Source organism: Ursus americanus, chromosome 4, assembly GCF_024610735.1.
Source record: "Ursus americanus isolate L20-20 chromosome 4, mUrsAme1.1.p, whole genome shotgun sequence".
In the NCBI taxonomy this organism is placed as follows: Eukaryota; Metazoa; Chordata; class Mammalia; order Carnivora; family Ursidae; genus Ursus; species Ursus americanus.
In genome coordinates, this window is record NC_142130.1 from 47,680,980 (window position 1) to 47,704,261 (window position 23,282).

The 23,282-nt window shown below is 43.9% G+C and overlaps 1 protein-coding gene and 1 long non-coding RNA gene across 14 annotated transcripts in view; one reads left to right on the plus strand and one right to left on the minus strand.

The window, feature by feature from the left end:
- Positions 1-18,569, minus strand: part of LOC123784087 (uncharacterized) — a 116,874-nt gene extending 98,305 nt beyond the window's left edge. For all 9 annotated transcript variants that reach the window (XR_015724215.1, XR_015724211.1, XR_015724217.1 and 6 more), the window contains exons 1-2: positions 17,682-18,569; positions 13,529-13,670 (exon numbers count right to left, since the gene is read on the minus strand). This is a non-coding gene — a long non-coding RNA (uncharacterized LOC123784087). The remainder of the gene's footprint in view (positions 1-13,528; positions 13,671-17,681) is intronic.
- Positions 18,570-18,642: 73 nt separating this feature from the next.
- Positions 18,643-23,282, plus strand: part of CD47 (CD47 molecule) — a 45,479-nt gene continuing 40,839 nt past the window's right edge. For 2 of the 5 annotated variants that reach the window (XM_045785264.2, XM_087861641.1), the window contains exon 1: positions 18,644-18,861. In XM_045785264.2, coding sequence (XP_045641220.1) covers positions 18,819-18,861 — 43 coding nt within the window. In that variant the 5' untranslated portion in view covers positions 18,644-18,818. Of the gene's footprint in view, positions 18,862-23,282 lie in introns of all 5 variants that reach the window. The other 3 variants (XM_045785261.2, XM_045785262.2, XM_045785263.2) reach the window with 3 other exon arrangements.

Here is a 23,282-nt window from a genome sequence, read left to right on the forward strand (position 1 = left end):
CCAAAGAAACAGAAAAGAAAAGAATGTATACTACTAGCTGTCTGGGACCCAGCCCAAGCAGTTTATCACCAGTTCAACATTTCTTTGCCGTCCCATGGTATTTTTATCTTTAAAATTTCATGAGAAATTTGCATTCTCCTCCTTAAGAGATCTGTACTAGTTCCTATATCAAAATAATGTTTAACCCATTGATTTAAATTAACAACTTGAGAAGATATACCACTTCCTATTTTTTTCAGTTCCTTCCCATAACTCCCAGCCAATAACTCATGTCATCTTCTGAGGTATGGCCACCTCAGTTTGAGAAACATGGTCTTATAATAAACTTACATTAGTTGAGGTTATCTGAATGTTCCCTGAAGATTCTAACTAATGTAGCAGTTCAAGATATAAATGTGTGTGTGTGTGTGTGTCCCATTCCAGAACCTCTTTTTTTTTTTTTTTAAAGATTTTATTTATTTATTTGACAGAGATAGAGACAGCCAGCGATAGAGGGAACACAAGCAGGGGGAGTGGGCGAGGAAGAAGCAGGCTCATAGCGGAGGAGCCTGATGTGGGGCTCGATCCCATAACGCCAGGATCAAGCCCTGAGCCGAAGGCAGACGCTTAACCGCTGTGCCACCCAGGCGCCCCAGAACCTCTTTTTTTTTTAACTTTTAATTTATTTTTTATTTAAGTTCAATTAGCCAACATATAATACATCATTAGTTCTTTGATGTAATGTCCAATGAATCATCAGTTGCATGTAACACCAGGTGCTCTTCACATGCCCTCCTTAATGCTCATCACCCAGTTACCCATCTCCCCACTCACCTCCCCTTCTGCAACCCTCAGTTTGTTTCCTGTAGTCAAGAATCTCTCATGGTTTGTCTCCCTCTCTGATTTCTTCCCATTCAGTTTTCCCGCCATGCCCCCTATGATCCTCTGTGCTATTCCTTATATTCTATATATGAGTGAAACCATATGATAATTGCCTTTCTCTGATTGACTTATTTCACTTAGCAAAATACTCTCCAGAACCTCTTCTTTTTTTTTTTTTTTTTTTTAAGATTTTATTTATTTATTCGACAGAGATAGAGACAGCCAGCGAGAGAGGGAACAAAGCAGGGGGAGTGGGAGAGGAAGAAGCAGGCTCATAGCGGAGGAGCCTGATGTGGGGCTCGATCCCATAACGCCAGGATCACGCCCTGAGCCGAAGGCAGACGCTTAACCGCTGTGCCACCCAGGCGCCCCCAGAACCTCTTCTTAATCACAAAAGCCAGAACAGACAGCATTCTAGATGTTTTAAATGCTTGTTAATTTATAATAAACACATGTTACAGAAAAATGGAATTTAATGTTCAAACCCAAATATGTTTATTTGGAGATATTTTTATATCTTTCTGTGTATTAAAACTATATTTTGCCTATTTTTCTGAAGTCAGTGATGATTTCCCCTAATTTACATAGGCCTGAAGAAAGCCCACCTTCTTTCATATAAACCTCACTGAAGAAATAATAGGACATTTCAACAAGGATAAGGATTAGACCTAAAATTTGATCAAGGTGTAGAGTTGTCAGTAGAGTAATTTTTCCACCACAGTTTATTTAAAAATTAATTATGTTAAAAAGTCCTTTTATATGAAGTGTCATTTGTAGCTACTAAATGCTATTATTTATTAAAACTCTAATAAAAATTAGATTTTAAATTAAATATTGGATCCCAATAAACTAAATTTAAATTAAGCCTAATATTTTTGAAGTTTATTTATTTATTTTTATAGTAACCTCTACACCCAACGTGGGGCTCAAACTCATGACCCGCAGATCAAAGTTGCATACTCTTCTGACCGAGTCAGCCAGGTGCCCCTAAATAATTAATCCTAATATTAACAGTGAGAGATTACAGGAGAGGAGGAAGTCCGTTGTGAAACCCACTTTTCATAATAACTTTTATACATAAATAATCTGTTAAGAGATTATGATTTTCCAAGTCACCTTTTTTGCCCATTGCTAGTGTCTACTTTCTTTAGAAACTGGTTCATACTTCCCAGGCACTATAAACATCCCATGCAATTAATGAGACCCCACTAATAACTGTACACACTACTTTAGTTCAAAAGCCCTTCTTGGACAGGAGTGGGCCCACGCACAGTGAGGGAAGAGCACTAAGATACGGTCCTGTTCTTCAGGAGCCCCCAGCCTGCAGAGAGGGAGGGACGTATAAACACATAATTGCAGTGCAGCATGACACACGCAAGAGGGGAAGTGTGTACAGGGCACCCAGTCAGGAGGCTCAGAAGAGTCTTCACAGATCCAGTGGTCTGCGATGGGTAGGATTTTGACAGAATACCAGGTAGGGCTTTGACAGCTGAATATCTGAAAAGAAGGTCTCTCTGTGTGACCTTAGGCAAATTACTGGACCTATACGTGCTTCAGTTTCCTCATTTATAAAATTTCTTCCCAGGATTATTGTGAAAACAGAATGAGATAAATTGAAGACTGTACACAAGGAAAGGCCCCCAGCACTCAGTGAAGACTAGCCGCTCATGGTGTTTATGGAGTTTGACACAAATACAAGAATGGGGATGCCAGGCCCACGACCTCACAGGACCACCTCAAACTCACTGCCATGCTAGTATCTATGGTGTGTGTGTGTGTGTGTGTGTGTGTGTGTGTGTGTGTGTGTCAGGGAGAGGGAGGGGGAAAGAGAGAGATTAACCATGCAAAGCAGGAAATTCATTCCACCTGCGTCTACTACTGACACCCAGATTATAAAATTTAAGCCACTTTCCATAATAAAATAAATATGTTCAAACTGCCCGCTTTCTTCTCACCCTAACACCTGGTTTGGACAACCATGGAGCTTAGAGAGATTGCCCGTGTTTCTCCTCTACCCCCCTTGGAAATCCATTGGAATATGGCAAATGAGCATACCTGTCCAACCGATGTCAGGGTGAAATATAATACACTGTTTTCTAAACCACTTTATTGTGGTGTGAATGACACACAAAGAGGTGTCCATAATTAATGTATACCACATGATGACTTTGGAGATAGGTATATATCCATGAAACCATCTATGCCATAAACATATCCATTACCTCCCGAAGTTTCCTTCTGCCTTCTTATAATCTTTCTTTGTCATAAGAACAGTTAATAGCTACCCCCTTAGCAAATTTTTAAATGTACAATATGGTATCATTAACTACAAGCACTTGGCTGTACAATAGATCTCTAGGACTTACTCATCTTGATAACCAAAACTTTATGCCCTTTGGCTAATACCTACCTCACTGTTTCAGCCTCCGCCCAGCCCTGGCAACTACCGTTCTACTCTGTTTTTTGAGTTTGACTATTTTAGATTCCTCATATAAATGGTATCACGTATTATTTGTCTTCTGTATCTGGTTTACTTGGCTTAGCATAATGTCCTCCAGGTTCATCCATGTTGTCACAATGGCAGCATTCCTTCTTTTTTTAAGGCTGAAAAATATTCCATTCTATGTTTATACCACATTTTTTACAATCTAGTCATCTATCAGTGGACATTTAGTTCGTATCATGCCTTGGCTCTGAACAATGCTGAAATGACCATGACAGTGCTGACATTTCTCTGAGCTCCTTATCTTAACTTCTTTGAGAATATACCCAGAAGTGGGATGCTGGATCATATGGTAGTTCTATTTTTAATTTTTTGAGGAAACTCCAAACTGTTTTCCATAGTGGCTGCACAAATTTACATCCCCAACAACAGTGTACAAGGGTTCTCTTTTATCCACAACAAAATACACTCTTAAAAAAAAGTCTCCACATCAAAGTCCAATTGGATGTCTTTCTGCTTTTCGATAGGATAGGCACCTTCATTTCATTTATCTGAAAGCCAATTTCCCTGAACCTTGGCCCTAAACTTGCACCTCCTCCTTTGCTCCCTGTGCTGGTCAATAGCATCATTATATATCCAGCACTCATGCCAGGAACTTGCAAGCCTTCCTTGATCCCCCTGCTCCTTCACTACCCACACGCAATCCACTGCTAAGTCCCAGTAGACCTAACTCCAAAAAGCAAGCCTGTCTTCCTCCTTCCACTTCTCCTGTGGCTTCTTTGGTTCAGGTCCTTATTACTTCTACGTTCGGGCAAAATAATTGTTAAAGTCTCCTCACTGGACTCCTGCATCCAGAAGAGCCATCCCACGTGGTGGCAGAGAGATCTAATATTACATACCTCTACTTAAAATCCTTTTGAGGTGTACTTTCATCTACAAAATGAAGAACAAACAGGGTGGATAAGGTCTTGACCACTCCGACTCTGCCTTCCTCTCTAACCTCATCTCCCACCAAGAACACTTTGCATTCTGTGCTCTGATTATATCAAGTTAGTGGTTTTTCCCAGAAGAGCTCTTCCAAGGCTCCGTACTTTCATGCCTATAAATCCCTTTGTCTAGACCTTTGCTACTCAAAGCACGGTCCATGGACCAACAACATCAGCATCAGCCGGGAGCTTGTTAGAAATGCAGGTTCTCAGGCTTCACCCAGACCTAGTGACACAGAATCTGAATTTTAATAAGATACCAGGTGATTCTTGTACACATTTAAGTTTTAGAGTCCTGCATAGAATGTTCTTTCTACCTATTTGTTCATCTCACTGGCTCTCGGGCTTAGAGACCCAATGACCCCTTTCTATATGTTAAAAAAAAAAGTAACCTGCCCTTTATAAATGTTGTGCTAATGTATCTATGCTCATAATTTTAAAAATCCAATATGATACTTTAACAATAATGTGAAAAAAGGCAAGTAATATGGAATAAAACATGTATTTCTGTATGTTAATGGTGGGGCACAATTATACTAAAAGACATAACAAAGTAATGAAATGTTTGCCTAGAATCACTGGGATTGACAGATACAAATGAAGACCAATTCAGGTGTATTGTATTGGTGACACAAATACCATGAGCAATGAGACAGGCAGTGATGTGACTTTTCAGGATGGCGAACAACTCTTGGCAAAGTTCCAAAGAGCACAATCTTCCTTTGATGCACAAGGGAGTCGTATTCTTGGAAAATTCAGTTTTTGTTAAAACCGTGCAAAACATACTTTGTGTTTGTACACGACAAGAGTTAGGTTTTAGGCTCAGATAATTATAACTAGATTTTCATCTACATGAATGTCTGGTGGGACATACAAATGTCATGTAGGATGCAGGGCAATTCTTTGTTATACAGGACTAACCCACACACAGCAAGACATCTAGAATCTCTGGCCTCCATCCACTAAATGTTAGAGCCATCCTCCCATAAGTGACCATCAGTAATGCCCCCGGAGATTTCCAAAGTTCCCGAGGGGACAATACCTCTCCTGCTGAGAACTGCTGGTCTGCCAGATCCACTCTAAGACTTCCTCCAAACCTCAGTTTACCCAGTCTCCCTCTCCATCACTGGCGTTACCGTGGCTCTATTCTTCAATGTGCTCTCTCAGCTCCCCTGAACATAGTTCTGGTCCAGCCCTTTGAAGCGCAGGAGGGCGGGTGGGTAGGGCAGAAATGTCTCTTAAACACCTTTATGCCCTCCAGGGAATCACACAATCCAAAACTGAGTAAATGCTCAGCAAAAGTTGTTAAATAAATAACTTTAAAACAAAATTAAAAAAAAACAACAACTCTGAGAGCATATAGATTCGGGACAATCCCATCCATAACAACTGAATGTTTTCTAATACACCTATTTTACCATGAAGATAATAGAATAAAAATGGACATTTGGTAATCTTTCTTTTTTCTTCTTTATAACTGCAAGTATTTCTATAGTCTTTATTCTTTCATTCGATGTATTCAGTACCAATTGTATGTCAGGCACTGAGCTGTGCATTCCTCTGAGGAATCTACAATGCATCATGAGAAAGAGCTAAGTACACAACTTGGTATATTTAAATGCAACACTATGCCTCCCTGGTGGCACCAAGGGAAGGAGTGATTAATTCTGACCAGGTGATCTGGGATCCACATCTTCTATATATCATAGTGCAATGGTTCACATTTTGAGACTCTCATATAAAGGCAATATGAAGAAATATGTGATTTATTCAAGGATGACGCTCCTCAAAATCTCTCAAAAAAAAAAAAACAAAAAACAAACCAGCCAACCAAACAAAAAAAACCCAAACCAAAACCTGAAGACAGGCATTTCCTCAAAGGTTCATTGTTAAGGGTACACCTATCTGCCCCCGTTGGGTGACTTGAAGCCCTTCTATAGTCTACCTGACATCCACCGTTAAAATTGGCCTCTCCAAATGGGATGGCTTCATCACAGTACTCTGCTCAAACAGGCGATTTGGAATTAATATTATTTTTTTCCCCACTAATATGTTGAATTTGGTACTTGTGCCCTGAGGAAATTTACCACTCAAAAATATACTTCTCCAGTTCAAGTAGTTAATAGGACAGGTCTTGAATATATTTGTATCTTTAAGGGTTGGTTGTGGGAATGGTGGTAAAAAATTAAAACTAAAATATTTTTGACACTTCTAATAGCTAAGAATTACAACATATATATCTTCCTGGGTCTTCTCTGTCCCAGAATATTCCACAGCTCCTGGCATGTCTGAGGCATGTAACTAATGTTTCTTAAATGAATTAATCCATGCATACATCAATGAATGGTCTATATTTCCATTTATTCTGAGCTTCAGAATTTTTAATTAAAATTACTCAGCTTTAGGGAAGGAACAAATGTTAGGGAAAGCAACTGCAAAGGGTTTTCCTTCCTATCCCAGATGGAATGCAGTCTTTGAGGCCCTGAATATTCCTGGTCAGGGATCGCTGTCACCTCTCAGACCTAGCACAAAGGTGGCCTTTCTTTGTTTTCCTCCTTCTCTTCACTGGTTTCAGGGGCGGGCGCCAGCTGAGTCTAGATGGCACGCGCTTTACACTTGAATGAAACACTCCCTGCCCTCGGTTCTGGGAGCTCCACTCTGCTGCCTCCATCTGCTGCTTCTGATAAATGCTCACATTCTAAATATATTACTATCAGCTCACTCCCAAAGTGGTTTGCCGGCTCTCCACGCAGCAAACAACCCCACTGGCACACAGCCACTCCTTGGGCAGAAAAAATTTGGGCAGACAGAAGACATATCTCCCAGTGAGGACAGATGAGAGAGATGAGGGAGGAAATGGCCTGGAGAAGCCAATAATAAAGACCTTGTCTGTGTCCTGCAGGTCTCCGAGGGGCCACCAGAATCAGCCTGCACAGCCAGCCAGGGCTATCCATGCAGGGGGTGAGCAGGTCTGAAGGGTAGTCATTCTGAGAGAGCGGCGGAGGTGAAGCTGAAGATGATGCTTTGCTTTTTTTTCTGAAAATGAGTTGAACATTCTCAGCCTGGTCGGCTGACAACCCTCCATTATGAATAACCTCCAGGAAACTAAGATTCACAGGAATTTGCCTCCAGCCCTTTAAAGCCTCCTCGGGCACATACACCATTTAAGCTGCTCTTCCAAGTCCCCCTGCTAGTTTCAGCTGCCAGTTGCCTCCCTTTCAGTGCTTCTTCCTTCCAGCAACTGATCTCTAGCCAGCATAATCACCAAGTGCATTTGGGAAAGATGGAGTAATGCAGCGTGGAAGGTCTCCCTGAAGAACACGTTCACGGCAGACGCCACTAGGGTAGATGTTTATTCTCTCGCAGTTGTGGAATCATAGAACGTTAGAGCTAGAAGGAGCGTCTGGGAACATCCAGTCCAATTCCTTTATCCTAAAGGCATCTTCGATTTTCATGTTTCAAGGACTCCTGATACCCCTCCCCCACATTCCCCTTCCCCCACCAAACCTCCCTGTCAATTTGCCCGCTTCAGTAGTGGCACCTTCATTTCTCTCATTGCTCAGGCCCCAAACCCTGGAGTCATCTGGCCATACCCAACATCTGACCCCATGGCAAATCTCGTGGGCTCTACCTTCCAAAGAGAGCTGCTATCTTCCTCGCCACCCCCATTGCTGTGACCCTCGTCTGAGCACCTTCATCTCTCCAATGGACTCCTGCACTAGCCGCAGGATCGGCTTGTGCCAAATCTGGCCTGCCATCTGCCTTTGTAAGTAAGGTTTTATAGGGACACAGCTGTATTCGTTGGTTTACCTTGTGCTCCAACAGTAGTATCAGGGAGCTGCAACAGAGATCTCGTGGCCTGCGAAAGACATTTACGGTCTCTGGCCAACCCCTGAAAGAGCCTATTTAATGGAAAGTTGGATAAGATCACTGCCCTGCTTGAAACCCTCTCACTCAGACTCCAAGTCTTATAGAGCCCCGTGTGAACAGCCCCTGCCATGAGCTTCTGACCTCATCCCCTACTGCTTTGCCCTGTGCTCAGGCTCACTTGACCACACTGTCTGCTCCCTGCCTCTGTGCCTCTCTTCTTACCCCCGCCCCCCACTCTTCCTCAAATAAGCCTGGCGGGCTCCTACTGCAGGACCTGGTACACACTGTCCCCTCTGCCGGAAATGATATCCATGTTGACATTTGCCTGGCTTGCTCACTCTTTACTCACTCTTTATTCAAATGTCACCTTTTAGTGAGCCTTCTCTGACCACCTTCTTTAAAATGGCACTTCCTCCCCACTCTCGTCACTTCATTTTTCTGCACAGCTTCTGCCCCATGTAATGTACCACATGTGGTACATGTCCCTTCTTTATTTTGCACGTTGTCTCTCCCTGCCTTCCCACTAAGATACAAACTCTGTGAGGGCAGGGTTTTGTCTGGTTTGTTTTCCTGATACACCTGCAGTGCCCAAGCATGTCTTAGGTGTTCCATCGCTGTTTCTGAATCAATAAATAAACCCTTAGAAGGAGTAATGCTACGACAAATGTGAAATGTATCTGTGTCTCAGCCAGGATTTCTACAGACACTCCTGCTTAGCAAAGACTCACTAGGGAGGTCAGGCAGAAATGACCTCTGCACTTGTGGAGGGCACTTTTTTTCCCACTTGCCCACTTTCCTTTTTCCATCTTATTTCTTACCATGTAACTGGGGGACTTCCGCTATTCCCTGAGTCTCTGGCTATAGTTTCTGTAGTATTTCACATCGCACTCTTTTCTTTTCCGCCTATCATCATTAAAACATATCTCTCTGGCTTCTATTACCAAAAGATTCTGGCCTGTTCTCTTCTAAGCTTATAAACTCATTAAAGCCCAAATATTAATGAATAATAATGTCTCTACCTCCTAGAAAATAATTTGCATTTAAACAACTTTCAGTGCCTCAATCCAAAGAGGCCAGTGATGTGGGAATTCCCAGCAGGCGAAAGGCCTGGGCCAGCTGGGGTAGTCATGGAAAGGTCCCTCCAGCAAAATCAAATCACAGCCCATCGGCAGCTGTCCACTTTGCCTCTATAGGATGAATCCAGCCATGTATATCCCCTTTAGACTATGTGTGCACACAGATACACAGGGTGTCGATTAGAGGCAGTGAGAACATCTTAACTTGCATGGAAATGAGCCTGTCACTAATGATATATGTACACACTTACATATATTACTATTGATTCCTTCCCTTAGTGCTTTGATAGCTTTTCATCTAACTTGCAGTCCCACTGGCACAAAGCCATTGCTTAGGGAGGAAAAGGAAACTGGATAGGCATAGTACTCAGCCCCCAAAGAGGCGAGACAGGGAAAGGAGATGACTATTGGAGCACAAATTACAAGCATGCTCCATTGGTCTTCTGGGGCCATATTTATAATGTTCCAAAACACAGTGAAGGTTCAGAGAGCAGAAAGAAGGGAAAGGTTGAGAAGTGCAATCTTGACACCAAAAAATAATACCAATGATGACAAATTTCTGGTTCATAAGAATTTGTGCTATGCAAAGGAAGCAGTAGACTTTCTTCGGCCATCTAGTACTGCCAGAGACAATTAAGAGAGTCTTCTAAACAACTAAAGAGGAGGAATATATCCATTAGCAAATCTGACTGATTTGTCCATCAGGAGCCCTTCTTCCATCTCCAGTGTAAAGAGCATTCATGCATACCCCATGGGCAAGAATGCTGCTTGCTTAACCTTTCTAGGATAGAGCAGATTAAGATGATCCCTTTACCTTAGTTTATCAGAACTAGCTCCAGGTGGTCTAGCCCATACAGCTATCAAAAATGAACAAATAATTTTCTTTTGAATGATGACAGAGTATGACTCATTTCTCCCCGACTCCACATACTGCTATGTAGGTGTCTCTGAGTCCGTCATCTGGTGAAATGGGTATTGACCTATCATTCCTCCAGGGAATCCCCAGTTTTGTTTACTTCCTTCTCTAGATAAAGAGACATGCTTATGTGACCACATGAAAGATTGCCACGTTTTATCAAAATGGCATCTTTTAAATGGAAATTCACAAAAAATTAGCCCAGATTTCCACTAAGTACCCTGACGGACACACAAAAAGGCAGTTTGTAACCTACTACGAAACCAGTTTCTTAAACTACTTGTAAGCCACTAACTATAGAGCTAAGGTGATCCATAAGCCACTGGGAAGTACACGTTGCTTTTGATCAGAATGGAGGTGGAATACGTGCTTTTTCACTCTGAGATGTTAGTGAAACCTGCTTCCATGTGAGATGCTTCTCTTGCAACTGTTGGGTTGTCTTCTGGGCACGGCCTCGGCCAGACCAGTGCGTGTGACCTGCAGCTAATACATAATGCCCCGTGGGCCAGGAGATGACCGGGGTTCCCAGGGATTCTCCACTGTACTATAGGTGAGTCTTTCCCACCAAATCCAAGGAGACAGAGGAGCTGATGGTAATGTTACCAAGATGGCTTACCTCCTAGGAGGACCACTTGACTTCCAAGGTCAGGCCCCAAGCCAGTGGCTCTCATTCTTTAGTATAAACCAGAATGGGCTGGAAGACTCCTTTAAACAATAATTGCTAGGTCCCACTCCAGAGTTTCTGGTTTAGTAGGTTTGGGATAGAGCCCAAGAACTTGCATTTCTAGTAAAGTTCCCAGTGGCTACAACTGCTGCTGATCCAAACACCACACTTTGAGAACTATCGCTATAAGCATAGTGTTTCTATAACTTTCTCCTTTCCTCCTCCTGTTGTGGTTCATGGGACCTGTGATTAGGGAAGAGACGGTAGAAGTCACAGCTGCAATAGCAGTACTTGGCACATGGGAGCCTTCGAGTCCAGGCTGCCATTCAAGACAGACAAATACTACGTGAGGTTACGGGCACATGGAATCAGGCAACCTTTCTCAGGATTCCAAATATGTACATCTGTCTTGTCTGGCAGTTTGATCCTAGTTTATCCAATCCACTTTTGAAGCCCATCTGATGATAGCTTGAGTCCGCTGGCCCACACCCATAGCAATTAGACCAGTATTAGGGAAGAGCAGATTGGCAGATGTACCCAGAGAACTCATGCAGCATCAATAAGCAAACTTCACAAGGCACGGCGTCTTGAGTGATATGCACAAGTGGCCACAGACAGGCAAGGGAGGGTACACATAGACAGCTCTGGTTTAGGCAGAAAACAAAGCTTTCTCAGCAGACATTCCTGGCTGCTGCAGGTGGGGAACTCTTCTGAAACTGGAGATGAGACTATCAGCCTGAAATGCAGACAGCGACTCTGCAGCTAATTTCAAAGGACATCCATATGCCCCAGCCTTCACTCTTTTTTCTTCCCCCTAGAAAACTTGCCCCTCTAAGGACACAAAAGGCAGTCTTTGAAATCCATTTCTTTCTACACCTTGCCCATAGAGGAACAATAGTGCAGCAAAATGTTGCCAATGGAGTTGAGACTAAGAGGAACAGTGAGGCCACAGAATGGTTTTGGTTAATGCCCGTATTCAACGGTGTTTTTGTATGTAAAAAAGGAAGTGGGGAGCTGCCTTAGCTGCTGGGAATATTTCTGAAGGGCTGGACTGTGTCATTAAATACTGTAGATGGTATCTGTCAGGAGACATGACACATGTATTTCTATTCTTGTTGTGTGTATTCTTTGTAGGTCAGCTAGGGCTCTGCTTTGCCTCATCCTTACTCTAGGACCCAGGCTGCGGAAGCAGCCACTGTCTGGATCATTGCCAAGTGCCATAGTGGAGGGAAAGAAAGAATGGCAAATTACATGCTAGGTTTTATGCTTTTGTCTGGAAATGACACACTTTATTGGCTACAATGGGTTGAACAGTATCCACCCAAAATTCACATCCACTCCGGGATCCTCAGACTGTGACCTTATTTTAAAAGAGGATCTTTGCAGACGTATTTAGTTAACTATTTGGAAATGATATCACACTGGATTTAGGGTGGGCCCTGAATCAAATGACTGGTATCCTCATAAGAAGAAGAAGGCCATAGAGACAGAGAAGGCCACGGGAAGACGAGGCAGAGATTAGAACAGTGCAGGTCAATCCAAGGAACTCCAAGGATTGATTACCAATGATGAGGGAGCAGAAGGGAAGCTGAGGGCGACGCACAAGCTGACACCCCACATACCCTCTGCCCCCCAGGTGGGATCTGTGTGACATTCCTCAGGCACTCCTGGCTGCCCTAAAACTAAGGGAAAGGAAAAAAAGAAACCAAATGATTAACTGAAGGAGATTACAGTCCAGCAGGACATTAATTTCCATCAGTTAACAAATGTCTTAATGATTTACAAGGAAAAAGCATTTTTATCAATAGCCTAACTTTCAGAAACCCATAGACTCAATTTCCTGGGGCGCTAACATCACCCTCCCCTCCATAGTGATGTTGGAAACAAAGGCAGAAAGGAAGGAAAATAAAATTTCTTATAACCTGCAGCCCATTGACAAATAGTTGAAATAGGCAGAGAACAACATTCCTCCAGGAAACTTCCAACTCTCTTAATGTTAATGCCTTACTAGTGGAGGGGTGGGGGTGGGGTGGGGAACACTTTTGCTTGACAAAAGCCAGAACTCCAGTATCCTAAGAGTCTTCTTTAGCATATGAAAGTCCTTTCAGACACCTCTTTTTGTTCTTACCTCTCCCAACTCCCAGGTATGTAATCAATCACTCATCACAACCCCCGTGCCTCTGCGTTTCTGGCCACTGGGGCCTGTCCGCGTGCTTTAATAAAACCACCCTTTTCTGCACCAAAGATGTCTCAAGAATTTATTCTTGGCCGTTGGCTCCGGACCCCACCAACACTCCATAACCACATCACTAGGATCCACCAAAATCTAGGAAGAGGTAAGGAAGGATTCTTATCGAGGCCTTCAGAGGAAGCATAGCTCTGTTGACATCTTATTTTCAGACTTCTAGCCTCCAGAACTATGACAGAATAAATTTCTCCTGTTTTAAGTCCCCTCGTTTGTGGTTGTTAGGGTAGCCCTGGGATACTAATACGCTGGGCAAAGTAAGTCCCATCATCATACCCAATTGCAAGAGGATGGGGAGGGCCAGTGCAGCTGTGCTGGGTACTCTCCCTCTGATCAGTTCTGCTCTGCTCTGCACCTGGAAAGCTAAGCTTTGAGAACTGTACCAACAGCCTCCTTTCCCTCCGGTTTCTGGTTGAACTCCCACAGGAGTTCAGAGGGTGGGAGGAGAGTGAAGTTGGAGCACTTACTTTGCCCCCATTCCTCTCCTCAAGGCCGGCCGTAGCTGTATCCTCCACCAAAGCTGTCCGGGCAGGCAGCCCTCCTTCGGGTTCTTCTTCCTCTCACAGTTCTGGTAACCATTTCTTCCCCTTTCACCTCCAGATTAGGCACCTAGGGGGAGACAGCTGTTGTTAGCTAACAGCATTTGGCCATTTCTTGTTGGTTTCCTTTACCCGGGCCCACTCCCTCGTCTATCAGTCTACGCTAAATCACTCTATTTGAACATGCCATCAGTTTTCTTGGGGACCCAATGGCTAGTCTCTGGTACCTGGTAGGAGAGCTGGAAATCTGGTGGACACCTTGGTGACACCCTCACGAAGCTGAGAAGCAGCACTAGTGGAGCAGTAGTGGGAAATGTAGGGACAGCGACAGATCACACACCTGCTTTACTCCCTATACTCCTTCTCTCCAGAGGAAGGAGCGTGAGCTCCGAAGCAAGATTCAAACCGCAGTCCACCATTTTCGCCTGTGGTATCAACCTCTCCAAACCTCAGTATCTTCATGTACACAGTGGGTATGAACAACGCTTCTCTTACTGGGCTGTTATGAAGATTAAGGGAATAAATAGGAAAAGAACCTAACTGCGGTACAGAGTAATGCCTCCCAAAGATTGCCAAGCCCTAATTCCTGCGAGTCTGTGAATATGTTGCTTTACATGGCAAAAGCGAGTTTGTGGATGTGATTAAGGTTACAGGCCTTAAAATAGGGAGATTATCCTGGATTACCCGAGGGGCCCAATCTAATCACTTGAGCACTTAAAAGTAGAAGAGGAAGGCAGAAGAGTCAGTCATAGAAATGTGGCAGAAGAAGGGGAGGCAGAAGAGACATGACAAATAAGAAGGATTTAATGTACCACTGCTAGCTCTGACATGTTCAGAGACCACATGCAACTATACACAATGACCCAAAAGAGGCCTCTAGATGCTAAGCAGCACCCCCAACCCCCAGACAGCAGCCGGCAAGAAAATGGGGACCTCAGACACTGAATTCCGCCAACCACGTGAATAAACCTGGAAATGGATTCTCCCCTAGAGCCTCCAGAAGGGAAAGCAGTCCAGGCAACGCCTTGATTTTAGCCTTGTGAGAACAGAAGCAAAGAAACCAGCTGAGTCCAGTGGACTTCCGACCTACGGAACTGTAAGATAATAAATGGGTGTCGTTTTAAGCCCCTAAATTTGTGGTAATTTGTTCTTGCAGCAATAGAAAATAAATACACTAGTACAGTGAGGTCTTGTGCATAGTAGGTACGCACTACATATATGTTATCTGCCCTCAAAGAGGAGAGTTAGGCAAGATACGGAGGGGCCTTCCCAGGACCCCAAACATTATGTGCTCTCAAAGAAGTAAGCCTGCTGTGATTTTACAACCTAACCTAGAAGCCAGCATTCTCTAGTGCTTCCTAGCTGTCATGAGTGTGGACCCCCTGCATGAGTAGCCTCCAGCAGCAGCAGCAGGAGGAGGAAGAGCAGGAAATGCTGTGTTTCCCCTGACTTAGGCAAAACAAGCCTGTGCACGTCTGACATCCAGAAGGAAATTTACACTAGAGCTGACTGTCACCTCTCTGGTAGGATATTTCTTACCTGGAACCCTCGGTCCTGCCATCCTCCTACCTGGAGGCAGTTTCTGTTTCTAATATTTGCTTCTAATTGAAGCACAGTCTAGGAAGATCATTTCTCACTGCTAAAGCCTTCCTTCTGTTTCCCTAAACCAAATCCATCTCTCCAACCACATGTCAGTATCTTCTAGCTGCCTAACGATCCAAACCTAGTCCTTAACCAGAGAGCACAGACCCTCCTTGCTACACTACTTTTATTTGATGACTGGAGCTCCTATGCTTTAATAACTAGGTCAAGTTGAAATAATGCCCTAGGACACTGGGCCCTTAGCCAGGTGTCAGAAATGTGGACCACTCAGCATTCAGTCACCAACAAAGTGTGCAGAAAAGCAAGAGGATTAAGGGCTACCCACTGGGCACAGACATGTGCCTCTAGCTTGAATCAAACTGTAGACATTTTGCCAAGTCCCAGTACTTCTTGAAGGCTCCAGACCAGCAACTGGTGATCCTTTTGACAATAGTTTTCACTGCCCTTCCAGGAGAACCACCTCACCATAAGGTGATTGTAATAATAAGAGCTAATATTGAGTGCTTACTGTATAGCAGACCCTGCTCCATGTAACTGTAAAAGTGTTAACGTATGATACTCTCAAGGCAATCTGAAGAGTTAATTTCTATTATTTTTGTCATCTAGCTTTAAAAAGGAGGAAACTAGGGCTCGGAAAGGTTAAGTAACTTGTCCAAGGTCACCTGGTAGTACATAGCTAGAGCTGTTACTCAAACCTAGGCTAAAATTTTTTGTATACTATACACCATACTGATTGTTCTTGATTGAGCCAACGTACACAGAGCCTTTAGGTCTTGACCAGGCACTGTGCCAGACCCTGGAGATGCAAATATACCCAGGAAAAAATTCATTTTCTTTGAGCTGAAATTATAGGAGACAGTTTTGTAGAAAGAAATATGTACTGACCCATTTTATTAGCGACACGAGAAAGTATAATGGAAGAAGTAATTGGACCTTCTAAGTGGTGGAGAATTAAAGGAAAGAGAAAAAGTAGGATTGAGAAAGGCTTCTCAAAGGAGGTAAAAGAGAGGACAAAGGAGACAGACATTTATAAATGAGAGTCAGAGAAGTATCACATATAAGTGTGGGCAAAAAACTCATTATCCCTCTTTCCCTTTGTTTCCTCATTGCTAAAATGGAGATCATAATACCCATTCCAAGGCTGTTATAAAGATTCATTTAGGTGATAAATCGAATGTGTATTACCTCTGTTCAAAACATGCTAATATATATTTTTCCCTTGCCTTGCACCCGCCCCCACCCCGCCAAAAAATAAAAAAACAAAAAACCCTTATGTAAAGATCAGATGAACTAAAAATCCAAATTAAAAGGCTTGAGAGTACTAAAAGGGAAACATAAATGGAAGGTGGTTAGGTACTGGAGAAAGGAGCCCAAGGTTGTCTAAGAGAGACTTGGATTCTCTCTCCTGGACTAGGCCTCCTCTGGTTCCACCATCAAAACACATTCCCAAGAGTAGAGATGGTCACCTAGGTGGCCTCTCATCCCTTGACTTAAGCCTCCTGCCTTTTCTGCACTGAGCTACATTAAGCACACAGCCTCAGCAGCTCCCAGTATGAAACAGAGCATCCCTCAGTCTCTACCTCTGAAGATTGGGGACAGTCCTTCCCAGTCACTCTTCAGCTTTAGGGGGGTCGGTTGGTCTCAGGGACAGCTGACAGCCTTATTTAGGCAACCAGCTGCTCTGCGATACACAATGTCCTGAATGCTCAAAGTCTGGTGGATGATTCTTTTGTATCCATATAAGCAGCAGTTGGAGGAGAATCCATCAGTCCCTTTGGTAGCCTCAGGGTGTCAAGGCTGCCATTCAAATCATTACCACCATAATTATTAACCATTGTTTTAGTGAGTTATCTGCTAGGCGATTGTTTTTCTTTCTTTTTCTAATCATTAAAAAACAATCAAATTTTACTGGAACAATGCTTGCCTCAAGTCACATCAACACATTTATTAAGCCCCTTCTGTTTTCACAGTTCAACAGGAAGTCTTAGAGGAGGGAATACTTAAAATATTCTCTGATTTGAAAGAATTGATAATGGTATGAGGAAGAAGTCTACACAATAAAATAACTATAGAAAAACTCATACAAGTATATATTATACTGCTACAGTGTTAGAGAGGGGCAATTTTATATCCTGTAATAACAAAGGGGATGGGGTGCAATGGAGGAGTCACCACGGGTAGAGGATTTGGAGACGTGGGATATTGTGGTGGGAATCTGCTTTCTTTCCCATCAGGTAAGAGAAAAACAAACAAGGGAGCAGACAGGCACTCCATTAGAGTAGCCACCAGAGCCTGACTTTTTGACAAGAGAGTTCATCATTTAGGGTTAAGTGTTAAAGGTAGAGCTTTTGCTTCAGGATGAAGGATGTGTCCTGTATGATTCAGTGAGATCGTCAAAGTCCCTGTCGACATTTTGAACCCAATTTTCAAGCATGATAACCCCAAACTGTAGAGGGCTGTGCGAGTTGCTGTCACTCACCAGTCTCAACGAGGGTCCTGGAAGGGATGTCTTGAGTGTGTCGTGTGTCGGCCAACGTGTGCAATCAGGCCTGATCGCCCCGGGGGCTTGGGGGGGGCTTGGCGTTAACCACACCTAAAAATGTTTACCTCCACGACCGAACTGTTTGAGGAACCCTGTTCGAAGAAGGAAAATAGTAACGAACAAGGTGAGGGAAAGCGCGCCGGGAGCCCAACAACCGCAGCGGAAACAAGAGCCCAGGAGGCAGTGCGAGCTCGCTGAACCGCGACCGCGCGGGAGCCCCCGGGGCCGAGCGGGAGCCCGCTGCGGAGAGGCGCGGCCGCAGCCCGACCTTCAGCGAAGCTCCCGGGGCTTCCCGAACGCGGGGAAGCGTAACGACGCCCCCACGCGACGCGCGCTTTGGGTGTGGGGGGGCGGTGTTTAGGGGGCGCGGCCAGAGGTGGGGGTAAGGGCGCGGCAGGGTCGACGCGCGGGCGGACGTCGGACCCGGGACGGGAGAGAGATCGGGGGCTCGGGCGGGCCGAGACGCCCAGGTCTAAGGGAGCAGCACCTGGTGGCGCTCCTGAAGCGTGAGGGTGGGAGCGAAAGCGGAAGAGGACCGGCGCAGGGAGGACACGGGGCCCAGGACGGTGTGAGAGGCGGGAGAGAACCGCCGAGAGGGCGGGTGCAAGGAGGTCCCCGGTGAGCGTAGGAATACACGCTCAGCCCTCAGCCTCCTGTGGCGGGCTGGCAAACAGACCCGCGGGGGTGGAAAGTGGGGGATGACGGGACGTGACCGGCAAGTCCGGCGCGTGCCACTGCGTGGGAGCAGGATCCAGGCCTCGTCGGAGCGGACTGGAGCGGGGACTCGAGCCCGCAAGGCAGGAGGGCGTCGCGTCAACAGTCCCGGCGGCGGGGCGGGGACGAGTGCGCGTGCGCGGCTCGCGCGGCGGGAGAAGGGGGGGGAGCGGGCGTGGGGTGGCAGGAGCGCGCGTGCGCGCGGCCAGGCAGCCTGGGCGGCGGGTCCTGCTTGTGACGGACGGCGGCGTCCGGTCCTGCCCGTGACGGCGGTGGCGGCCGATCCTGCTTGAAACAGCTGCGGCGGCTGCTCCAGACACCTGCGGCGGCGCCGGCGGCGACCCCGCGGCGGCCGCGAAGATGTGGCCCCTGGTGGTGCTGCTGCTGGGCTCGGCGTGCTGCGGTGAGTAGCCCCTCTCTACTGGCTCGGAGGCTCGTGTTTCGCTGCCCCCGAGGCGCCCCCGCCGGTGTGTGGGCTGCGCCCCGGCTGGCCCGGCGGCGCTCCGGAGAGTGTGGTCAGAGCGCGGGACGCGCGGGCCCAGCTCGCCCCGGGTGCGAACGTAGGAGGGCCCGCGGGTAATCCTGCGCCCCCTTCCTTCCTTTCCCTCCTCTTCCTCTTCCCCCAGGGTGAGAGCGGGGTTTATCTCCTTCCCCCGTGCTCCACCTCCAGATGCACACCGAGGACGATTCTGAGCCGTGCGTCTCGCGCAAAAATTAACTGTAGAGAGAAAGGGCGCGATCAGAGGCGAGGGGTGGCAACTGTTAGGGCCCCCCCTCTTTTGCACCCCTCTTCCTCCTCGATGCTCAAACGCATTTGGGGATGAAGGAGGGAGAGTGGGAGGGCCCGGGCCTCTTGAGATAGAAGTGCGCATTTTGGAGAAGTCTGCAAGACGGGATTTCTCCTGTTTGCCCTCCCACATGAACATAGAGTTAAGGAAACATAAAGGAACAATTAAGTTGCATTTCCAGCCTAGCATTTAGTCAGAAGAATCTTCTGGCCGCTTTTTTTTTTTTTTAAACCCTAGAAATAAGCTACCTGGAAACTCTCCTACCCCCACGCCCTATCAACCACTTTAATGTAGCCCAAATTGTACGTTCAAGTTTTTCCACTTTATTTCGGTGAACCGTTTTAATAGTAATCCAGATTTCGCTTGAATTATGAAGACCTCCAGTCAAAACGTATTTGCAGTAGAGTGGAATTTGGTGTCTTTCAACGCCAAAGGCGGTTGCACCCCCCCCCCCAGGCTTTTGGAATCCATTATGCTTTTGCTTTTTTTTTTTTTTTTAACGTGTGCTTCGTCTGTAAAAAGTGAGGAATAGGAATTTTCGTGGTTCTACAGTGCCTGTCACACTTTACATCTATATAGTCTTCTGTGAACTTTTTATAAGATTCAGTATTGAATTTGAGTAGCAGACGCAATTGTTACATTTAATTCTAGAATGCTAAATTAATTAGATTTTAAACTGATTATTAGCCTCACTCTGCCATTTATAAACGCTTGTGATTTCAAACCATTTCCATTATGCCTTTAAATTCTTGCTTTCCACTTTCTCCGATCTCTGAAACATCCTGGGTTGTTGGAGCTGTTGATGATGTCTTTATTATCTAAAGAGTTGATAATTAGATAAGGTAGTATTTCTTGTCATCATCATTAATGGCTTGTTGCCATTACTATTACTATAGCGAAAATAATACTGCTTTCAGAAATCTGTTGTACGCTCAGAAAGCCTTTATATTGGACCAAATTACACATTTGTAATAAAATATCACTAATTCAGACTGTTGGCGTCAAAGCTAGTCAGAAGAATAAAAAATGTAAATCATATACTTTATTAAAAACAGTGGTCCTGTTTTCAAGCAGATGGGAAAGAACTGGTATAATGCCACTTTCGGGAATAGGATTTCTGCTAGGCCTTATTTAATAATAGTTAAGTCACATATAATTAGCACTCATTTACATGCAATATTAATGTGCTCAATTCCCTACAGAGTGACAGAATTCACAATTTATAGTACTTTATTGTCCTTAATAATAACCTGAAAAAAAGCAAAATAGAGGCATTATACATTTGAGCTCTATTAAGTGTTGACTATAAAACAGAAAGTGATCGTGTTTGCCATAGGATATAGTGGATTTTATGTGTGTTTAATATGTAGTTTAAAAAAAAAAAACAGGCATGAGGATATGGTAACAGTCTCAGAACACAAGTCATTATCAACCAGAATATTTAAGAGACTGAATTTAGAATTCAGGATGAGTAAAACAGTCACAGATGTGTACGTTTATTTTTATTGAAGTTGGATTTTGCTTTCAGTTTCATTTATAGATGACTGGTAATCAGAGGCATTTTTTGGAAGCCACTCAGTTTCAGTTGACCTTTATAGTAAAAGGAGTTACCTGAAATGGTCCTTCTGTCTACTTACAGGCAAACTGCAAACCACCTATTAGTTTATAAGACACAGAATGAATTACTACCCTCCTTTCCTCCCCCATGCCCTATAAGTCCAATTATAGTTTATTTAAAAGCACATCAGTAGTTTCAGTAGTTTTTAGTAACTGGCAGATAAAACGACTTAGATAACGACAGTAACATGGACTGTTTTTTCAGTGGTTGAATGATTTTTCTTTGTTCGAAGTGAGTTTTTCAAATCAAGGGTACACATGATTAGAAAACAGTTTTATTGCCTAAGCCTGGTAGTAATTCGTTTTGCTTAAATGAAAATGTTTTGTTTTCTCTTAAAGAATGTATTACTTTTAAACACAAGTTGCCATTTTAAGGAAGTAAATGCCTATTTAAAAGTACTTATTTATGGGGCCACCGCAGCAGTCTAGAGGCAGTGTGTTAAAGCATTACACTAAATGCCTACCATTAGGACACTTGCTCATGCTGTCATCTGTATTTTGGCAGATGTTTTATCTTTGCCACTGAGTTGTTAATGGAGATTTGAAAGGCCACGTTCTACAGAAGAAAAATAGGTGTTTTTCCTAAGTTTGATAAATATTCTAAGTCCACAATAATCACGCATATTATTAAAACCAAGTTTGCATTTCTTAATGTTCATTCACCTATAGCCAAATAAGCATTGTTTTTAATACTTTAGTGTTCTTTTTGTAATACAGTTTTCATATAGCCATTTTAGCCATCTTTTAGGTTTTTGCTGTCAGCTTTTTATACAAGATAAAAATCTCTGTATTTTGATATCTTGTGTCTCAGCCTAATATAATGCACTCTTGGGTTCTCATAAAGCAACTTTTACGTTGTGTCCTAGTTCTTCCATGATTTAAAAAAAAAATACTAGTATAGGATCAATTTTGTTAAACTCAATGCAGTACTAAAGTAAAAAAAATATAGAGCACCCAAGAAATTTGATCCTGATATACCTAGACTGAGGCAATAGAACCTGGATTTTTCTCCTTCGTAGTTACACAGAGTTGAAACCGAAATTATAGTTATACCCTCCTCTGAATATTGCATTCATTATCTATGGGACAGTTAGATAAGACTCAGAATCTGGTCAACCCTAGAGTTTGAGATTCAGATTAAGAGAATAAATGTGCATATTTGAATACATGTCGCACTTACCAAGGCAAGGCATTTGGCAAGTGCAGGGTCTGTCAAAACCGCTTTTTCCGTTGCAAGCAAGTATGAGCCCATGCTATGTTCTAAGCACTTTGCAAGGCTCTCTTGCGTATAACAGATAAATTTCAGACTCTATGCCTCTCAGTAACTTAAAATGTAGCTTATAAAGAGTAGGGATTTTTGTTCATTTGTTTTTATTTCTTGGTGACATCTAATATATTTTAAATGCTTGATAAGCCCATAATTCTGGATGTTACTGACTTGACACTGCTCTCTCCCCTGTAATTCTAGGTTTATCACTTCTGTTCTTATAAGGCCACTTTAAATCTAGTAGGGAATTACTTTGAGTCAGAGCTGAACACCTTGTGGACATGCCTACTTTACCCTAGACCTTATTTGGTCTCTGTTGAGGAGAGATCTGTCTGAATCCCTCTTTTTGGCCCTAATTCTAACCCAGTTCGGTTTTAGAATCTAGTTCTTCGTAATAGGGTCTTGATCTGATGGCAAAAACTGGTAGGATTACTTTCAGCAGGTATCTTTACTCATGATCTTTGCTTCATTTGCCTTAGTGACTGTTGGTCTTCTTCCCCATTCCTGAACATCCATTTCAAGCAGATAATTAACTTCCTACTCTACTGCAAAAATAGTGATGTGTGGTGTGGACTCTCTCAGCTTCCCTCCCACCATTACTAAACTTATCTACAATATCTTAAGCAACCATCTCATTCTCTTCCCTCCCCCAGTTTCAGAAGTATACCTACCTATTCAGTACCTTTCCAAGGAAAGGTTCACCTGTCTGCCGCTCTTCCACTTTCACCATTTGGAGATCTGCCCAACTCCACTTAACTCTTCAGTCTTTCATCGTAGATCTTTCCCTCTCCATTGGCTCCTTCACTCTAGCTTGCACACATGCTCAGGTTTTACCCCATATTACAAATAAACAAGAAGAACCAAAAAACCTTGCCCTGGTCCCTGTCTCCACACTTTTCCTGTTGCCTTCTATCTCTCTGCTTTCTTACACTCCAGAATTTATTGAAAGAGAATGCCTCTTCATTCTTCCCTCCCATTCACTTCCCAAATGCAATCTGACTTTTGATCCCACTAGTCTTTTGACATTGTTGTAAAGAAGCTAATGATGTAGTTTTCAATCTAGAGGCTGTTTTTACCCATACTATTTAACATCTATTTTGTCCACATGAAGACCCGTCTTTGATGTTCACAGTGGTATTTTTTGCTGCTCTC